General features: G+C 29.8%; 1 protein-coding gene across 1 annotated transcript; it reads right to left on the bottom strand.

Moving 5' to 3' along the window:
- Positions 1–2,229: 2,229 nt before the first annotated feature.
- LOC140972095 (uncharacterized) lies at positions 2,230–5,554 on the bottom strand. The gene is made up of 9 exons (XM_073434562.1): positions 5,144–5,554; positions 4,853–5,039; positions 4,505–4,638; positions 4,317–4,429; positions 3,936–4,179; positions 3,520–3,672; positions 3,326–3,405; positions 3,148–3,197; positions 2,230–2,525 (listed from the first exon to the last, which is right to left on the bottom strand). The coding sequence occupies exons 1-9, from the start codon at positions 5,540–5,542 to the stop codon at positions 2,302–2,304; spliced, it is 1,584 nt and encodes a 527-aa protein (XP_073290663.1). The 5' UTR covers positions 5,543–5,554; the 3' UTR covers positions 2,230–2,301.
- Positions 5,555–8,476: the final 2,922 nt, after the last annotated feature.

The raw sequence follows: 8,476 nt of genomic DNA, 5'->3' as shown, positions 1-8,476 counted from the left end.
AAATATAAAAAAAAAAAAAAAAAAAAAAAAGAAGAAGAGAGTTTGTCTAGTGAAAAATGAAAATACATTGATTTTCCAGGTTACGATAAAATTTTCAAGTTTGTCATATTTTGAATTGATTTGTTATATATGATTATAAAATTCACCAATTTTTTTTCCCAGAGTGAATGGATGAAATGAAATTGATTGGTCCTACTTGATGTGCCTATGATATATTGTGCACCACTGATTAATTAATTGTTGAAGATTAAAGCTTACTTCATAACGTTCGATTCTCCAACAACAATAATTGGAGAATTTTTCTAAAGGTTTGTTCCTTACTATCTGTGTTGGCACTACCTACACGAGTCTAGATCTTGACATATGTTAATTTTGGTCCCGTGTCAAGATCCTTTCCGGACTTGATTTTGTGTGTCAGAACAGGATCTTGACATGTCAATTTATAGACTCATGCAAGTTAGCGTCGATTAAGACGTTTTTCTTTTCTCAATTGTTGAATTCGATTTGGAAAAAAGATATAGTAGTAGAAACACAAAAATTCCTACAAGACGAGCTCACATATCAATTTTGTGATATGAATATTTTATTTGGATCACCAATAAAAAAGTATAATTTTTAATGTAAATACGAGCAGGGTTGAGTACTCGTATCACGAATAAAAATTTTTGAGATCACCTCACAAGAAACCTACTCTAGTAAAAATTATGTAGTGAATTTAAGAGATATTTTTGCCATTTCGAAAAGAGTTTCATCAACACACCATGCCATGAAAATAGGACAAATATGTGATATGTCTTCATGATCCCATGGGACAAACAAAATAAAAGAGAATCATAATGGGACGCCCTAGTGACGAAATATCAGAAGCCAAATCCGGATTTTGTAATTGGGTGGACTAAATTAAATACAAATCATAAATCTTTTACATGAAAAAATTAGTTAATTAAAATCTTAATATATCAAGATTCGCTAATTGTAATGTTCTGCTAATTGTAATTTATGTTTCTTTTTTAAGAAATAAAAAATGAAACTCCACGACCACGATCCTATGCTTTACTGAAAAAAGTTAACAGCATTTATTTGACCCATTGATTTTGATGCAAAAATGACAGATTCTGGAGTAGTTCTCTTGTGAGACGGTCTCACGAATCTTTATCTGTGAGACGGGTCAATCCTACCGATATTCACAATAAAAAGTAATACTCTTAACATAAAAAATAATACTTTTTTTATGGATGACCAAATAAGATAATACTCTTAGTATAAAAAGTAATATTTTTTCATGGACGACCCAAATAAGAGAAACGTCTCACAAAATACGACCCATGTGACCGTCTCACACAAGTTTTTGCCTAGATACTCGACTTTGATTTATTCATTGAAGGATGTATTTACTTATTGTCAAATGGCCTACATTAACTTTCATTAATAAAATTAATGAGTAACTAGGATGAAAGATTTAGACTCTTAGTTTCATATTTGTTTTTGAAACCGAATGATATTATCCATAAATATTGATTAAAACAAACTATATGGATACAAAATCGAATAAATATATTTAAGATTTTTAAATTTTTTTCTTTAAAAAAAGAAAACCGATACGTTATTCTCTGCTAATAATTCACACATTTGGTTCTCCGTATCATAAACATCAATGAGGAGTATAAAATCCATCGATATTTCAAGTTTCCGATTACAAAATTATTTGATCATAATAATTTATTGCATCCTTAGACTGACTTTGACTCAATTTGATCATAATTATTTCTTGCATATGTTAGTATTTAAATTATAGTTTATATTTGTTTTGTTATATTTTTTTTGTGAAAAAAATTGATTATTTTCGCTTATGTACGTACGTAGTTTGATGATTATTATTCTGTTTGTATCATACATACATTCATCTCTGATTTGTGAGATTAGGCTTAGAGTTCTTTTTTAGTTTTAGATTTTTGTTCTCTTCCAATACAATTGTTTATGCCATTATTTTAGTTGCAAAAATTAGAATTTTGATTATTAGATGAAGTTTCATCGATCATTTCTTGTTGGGAGCGTCGACATTAAATAAATGAGTAGGTCTCTTGTGAGACGGTCTCACAAATGCTGGGATTGCATAGAATTTTAGAGAGAGCCTTTTAGCTTTAATTCTACAACTTATTTTCTCCAATGTCGTTGAATAATTCCGTCAAATAGAAATGACTCGTGGTCTCACACATATAGTAGCAGCTCAAAGGGGTCCTTAGTTAATATTCCAAATACTTTAAATCCAATTTAGAGTGATCAATGAATACGTACGTAAGTTTAAAAGAAAAACATGTAAATGAAAATTTGAGCAAAACCCGTAAGGTAATAAGTCCAAGGGGCCGATTGGGTTGAAGCCGAGTCTAGCCCTCCCTTGGCTCCAACTATATCGGTATAATATGTTTCGATCCATCCTTCCATTATCTTGATTTCTGTTTTCCGTTGTAGCACCAGCCAATCTGGATCTGTGTTGTTCCCAGAATGTAGGTCCAAACAATGAGAACCTGCAAAATAATACATACACAGATGATACTCACATAATTTAATTATTTGAAAGAATAAATATTTTAAAAAACTACAAGAGAGAAGAAAACATCGGAGCTCTGATATAAAATAGAGAGAAGTTCGAGAAAAAAATGGAGAAAAGATTATTAATAAAACTCACACCGTCAAAGTTTTACACAACAAATTATGTAATGGTAAAACTGAAAATAAACTTTGGTATTACATTGACAAACCAAAATAGTTAAAGTATTATGCGATAGTAAAGATAATGAGTTTTTTTTTTATTACAACGCACGCTAGGGAGGGAGATCGAACCCGGGGAGGGAGCCAGCTTAAGCTGGTGGGTGAGACCATTGAGCTAAAGCCCGGTCTTGTAGAGATAATGAGTTTTGGATGATCAAATATAGGAAATTAAAAAAATGTTTAATTTCCTTGAAAAATAAGTCAACTCTATCTTAAAAATAATCGAATTTTTTATTAATACATCTAATCAAGTGCATTGTTTTCATAATTTATTGCCATTATATAAAGCTAGAAAGAATAGTTTTTATTGATATTTACCAATAGTTTTTATTTAAAAATAATTTAATTTTTTTTACTAAACATAATTAGGAAGCATACCATTGGTTGTAGACACCGCAACAATGCTCTCTGATATGTCCTCTAGCACCCTTTATAATATATAAATATCAATATTCCACAAAAAAAAAATTGAATTAAAATAAAATAAATTTAATAAATTAACACAATATTTTTGCATATACGGAAAGATGTATACATATTTAATGAACATACGTACCCTCCACTGCTATATGGGTCTCTTAACCCATTGGAGAATATAATATTGCTCCCAAACCTTTGAAGAACCAATTTAATATCCTGCATAATCCATTGATATTTTATTTATTTAATAAAAAAATATGGTACTCCTTATTTTATTTCAATATAAGTTTGCATTATATATATTTAATTAGATACAGAAATTAATATTACATGGCCTCCATAATAAGTTGTAACCCAGTGAGGTCGTGGTGGAACGCCGAATCCAGCCTTGCATTCCCGGATGCGTCGTGTTAAATTGAAGGGCGATGGCGGAAACATTGTCTCATTGTCAATGCCGATCGGTATCACCATTTCACTACAAGTCTACAAAAATTAATAATATTTGACTCGTCAACAATTTTGTAGAATTTTATTTTAATCTAGCTAGCGTTATAAAATCTCGAATTAGATTGGTTGAAAATTCGCATGATTCACCCTTGGTCGATTCTTTAATTTTAAAAACGTAATGATAAAAAAAAACTTAGATATAATTAAAAACAATGTTTGGTTTGTGAGATGAGATGATGAGAAACAAAAATCGCGTCGAAATTGTAATTTTTCCATGAATGAAATGTTAATATCCTCACTTGCCATAGCCATCCCATCATTGTTTCCGTAGGAATACCAAAAGTAATATTATAACATGTCTGATTGCCTTTATAAGAAACAACTCCGGCGTAGATCCGGCCAAGAATGCTAGTTCCGTTTGGAGCTCCGTCAACCCCGCTACAAATCCTCGTGACAGGATAATTTGGCGGATGATTATATTGGGCAGCCCTTGTGTACATTGATTCCAAGAAATACTGTAGCTCATAATGATAGCTCAATTGCCTGAAATTGAGGGGCCAAAAAAAAAAAAACTAATTTTGTTTGCACGTCTCAAATGTTTGTTTATTTCTTTTTATCTAAAATAATTTTAGTAACTAGACATGAAAAATATGTTAAGAAATAGAACAAATAAATATTACGAGCAGGTCTTGAATTGTTGACTGAGAGTTGAGAGGCCATTGGGTGTGGAGGCGACCCTTTCAATTTCAGACCACGAATCTCGAATAGTTTGGAAACACGTTTCACTAATCTCCTGCATCATTAAAAAAACTTAATTTAATTCATTTTTTCCTTAAAAATTATGGTAAAAAAATATTATACGTTTAACCTTGTAATCCTTGGTGACAATGGAATAGTAACCATTCTGTGGAGTGATGTCATCAAAATAAAGAATTGGCGCTGATGACGCTAATGCTCCAATGGCTATGTGTGGATATTTGAGCCGAAACCATGAGGCCAGCACTGAAAATACGTACATTAAGATTATTAAAAAGAAACTTTAACCAACGCATGCAATTTTTTCACTTAAATGAACAGATAAAAATTGTATAATTTGACTGAGTGAAATGAAATTTATTGGTCATATTTGCATTATATATGTGCCATGCATTAATTATACTGTCGTGTATAAATGATTAAATTAACAATTATTAATTAATATTGATGATAAGCTTACTTCCTCCGTAGGATCCTCCAACAACAATAATCGGAGAATTGTGTGCAGAGAAATTTTGTTTTACATGCAACAAGACCTCCGCATAATCGGCTATGGCTTGAGCAGAACTAAAATACCCTCGTAGGGTCTCATTTTTTAATGCTTCTTTCAATGTTCCGAACGGGATTGAATTTCCATAAAAACGATGCTGCACCATATTGTAAGAAGAAACGACATATGTAGTAAATTAAACTATTTCGGGTCTTAATATATTGGAACGAGAAAACTTGAGAAATTAAATGTATTAAGCACCTCAATGTAAACAGCGAGAGCCTTGAAACTGGGGGCGACATCATTGATAAAACCAATAACCATTAACTCATCATCGAGAGATGCTTCTGCTCCAAAATATGCAAGGATTGGAGAGCTCGAATTCGAGCCGCCCCAATATTTGAGATTGATGACATATCTTTGTTTGAAAGTTGCATAACTCCCGGGTCCGTAGTTGAAGTGATCAAGGGTTTGATCATAATAATATGTTTGGAAATCTTCTGAAATATTCGCAGATTCATGGGATAAATTTTTGTCACGGTTTAATGCTTCCATATCATGATCATAGGGACTGAGTCCTGGGATTCTGTGTGAAAATGATGATGCAGATTTCACACAAAAAGGAAGAAGAAGAATGAGGAAAAGATTGAGTGGAAGCATGAAAGTGGGAGTGACAAGTACTTTTCCTGCCATGTTTTTGAGAGAGAAGGATTCTTAATTTCAAGTTCAATGATATATATACACGAAGCTATTTATATATAATATAACAAAGTGGGTATATAGGGGAAAATCTGAAACAAAGATATCTTTTATCTGACGGGATAAACCAAATGCACAACTCATGATTCATCTCATTTTTTAAGCATCAAATTTAATAAATTCTGTCTTCATATATATATATATATATATATATATTTGCTGATTATTACATAAATGAATCAGAAAAAAGTACTAGCATCCGAGAGTTCATTGAAGATGACGATAACAAGACATAAAAGAGATAAAAGAATAAATGGTTTTTGGACTATGGATTGAGCCTAGAGGAGATTACGAGGTTTGAATTTTGAAAATAAAGAGCAAAAAAGAAAAGACAAACATGATTTCTAGGATGATTCATCGATCATTTGCAAAAATAATACTTATAATAAAAAATAATAATAGATACATATTGTTGATATTATAACATAAATGTATGAGTTTCAGATATCAACGAATTTTAATTGGATATGTTATTTATGTCATATGTAAGACATGAAATATGAAACAATAAATATAGGTGCAAATCATTGATAGTATAACACATATCATGTATAAATTTGAAGTATCAACTTAATCAAATTAATTAATTAATTATATATATATATATTTATTTATTTATTTTAGGTACCAAATGAGTTATATTGAGTATCAATCAATTTAGTTTGAGTATATGTAATATAATATTTTGATTTTTAAGTTTAGGAAGATTAATGAAAAACAAATCAGATAAAAGAGTTAAAGCTAAGTTTTTATGATGCAAAGACTGAATTATAACTTATGTTTGGACTTGAGGAATGAATCTCAAAGACTAAATTATAACTCAAAAATTTTTAAGTTTAGGAAGATTAATGAAAAACATATCAGATAAAAGAGTTAAAGCTAAGTTTTTATGATGCAAAGACTAAATTATAACTTATGTTTGGACTTGAGGAATGAATCTCAAAGACTAAATTATAACTTTTGTTTAGATTTGAGGAATGAATCACAATCAATCTTACTTTTTTAGGGGGGTCTGCATGCTAAAAACTTTTAGGCCCAAAATGTTGGTCTATTTTTTATTTTATTATTTTTTTAGTGTACGTCTAATATTTAATTTGAGATAAAATTGTAAAAATTTTCGTGCATATCAATTTGTAAATTTGGTTATCTATATTATTAAAATTGAGTTTTAGCCTTGTAAATTTTAGTTTCGATAAATTTAATCAATTTTCATCGAAAATATCATGTCGGCGCTTGAAATGCGAGTGTCATGTCCATATCACGTGACTAAAACTTAACAACATATAAAAATTTACAAAAAAGATAAATTTACAAAACCAAATTACAAATTTATTTTGATTTAATTCAAATTCATCTTTTTTCACTCGACATAAAACAACCTAGCTTTTTTAATGTGTGGACATATTAAGTGGGCCACCTAAAAGTATCGGCCAAGCGTTATTAATTTATCAGTATTTAATTATATACTATCCGATCGCTTCAATCACAGAGTAATTCGTACATAATCATATCTCTCAAAATTAACAAAAACTTAAAATATAAGTCGATGTAAATGAAGCTACAGAATTTGTTCTCATTGTAATATGTCTCCACTAACTCGATCTCCCTATGTTTATATTCATGAGAAGAATCGATCTGATTCATATTTATAGTAAAAAATAATATTTTTGACATAAAAACAATATTTTCGGATTAGGTTAGAGATTCATATCATAAAATTAACTTGTGTGACAATCTCATAAAAACTTTATATCGACTTTATGTTTCACACGTTAAATTATTATTTTCAAATTATGTTATCAAATGATAGATTCGAATAAATAAATATTGGAAATATATGGATGTCTTCCCTATCCCTGTTAGCCATGGGAATTATCTTAGGACACACCTACGATGAACTTTACTTTTTTTTAGATTTTTTTTTTGGTATTTACGTTGCAACAATCGAGCATATGCATCGCTTGGCTAATACCGTGACACACTTTTTTGCTCATAGAACATTCAATAACTACTCTAGTTTATATTGGCTAGATGGAAATATTCCGTCTTGGCTGTCTTGTATTATGTCTCAGGATTTACCGACTTGATGTTATGAATGTTTAATTTTCAAAAAAAAAAAAAATGATTCAATAAGATATTCGATTTCAACGTCCAGCTATATAATGCGTTTTCCATTTTGATAATATAGGACAAAATTTATTGCATCATTTGGTTATGTTTTCTTTATTGTCAATGTTGTTTACTCGAAATATTTTGAATTGACAAATATGTATTTGTTTGATTGTGATCTTAAGAGAGAATTTTTGTTTTAGGTGTCTTACAACGTAACCATGTCAAAAATATTATATTCGGATATTTAATTTGCTAATACTTTAGTCAATTATTATTTTCTTAAAAGAATATGATACCCTGATTTATGATATAATTGGGAAAATTATATTTTTGGTCCGTTTTTGTTCCCGTTGTTGGTTAATTTATGTTTTCGAGTCCACTTATTTGTAATTTTTGTCAGTTTTAGTTCTTTTTCAACGGAGTGTAGATATATGTTGTTGAAGAATGATGATATGAATTCGAATTTTATTGTTTGGCGCAATGCAAGTTATATGACCAAAATTTCCAGCTATAGGAGATAAATATTTCGATTTAAATGTATAAATTTGTACTCGGTAATATCATCAATTTCGCACCATAATTACAACTTAATGGCGTCATTCAATTTCATTTTTTCGGAAGCAACTGTGAAAAATTAGTTCAAGAACTTTTGCGATAATTAACCAACATAAAATTTACACATATATACAAGATTTTTTGAAAAAAAGACATTAGATTTTAAGT

The sequence above is a fragment of the Primulina huaijiensis genome, chromosome 3, assembly GCF_012295235.1.
Source record: "Primulina huaijiensis isolate GDHJ02 chromosome 3, ASM1229523v2, whole genome shotgun sequence".
Taxonomy (NCBI): Eukaryota; Viridiplantae; Streptophyta; class Magnoliopsida; order Lamiales; family Gesneriaceae; genus Primulina; species Primulina huaijiensis.
Note: the sequence above shows the minus strand (reverse complement) of the source record. Positions and strands in the feature narration are given on the sequence as shown.

Bases quoted from the DNA above. Each gene is read 5' to 3' on its own strand.
- LOC140972095 (XM_073434562.1), bottom strand. From the start codon at position 5,542: ATGCTTCCACTCAATCTTTTCCTCATTCTTCTTCTTCCTTTTTGTGTG. The intron at 3,673-3,935 runs GTGAGGATATTA...TAATTTTTGTAG, and splicing joins TGATGGGATGGCTATGGCAA to ACTTGTAGTGAAATGGTGAT. The intron at 3,406-3,519 runs GTAATATTAATT...TGGATTATGCAG, and splicing joins CAACTTATTATGGAGGCCAT to GATATTAAATTGGTTCTTCA.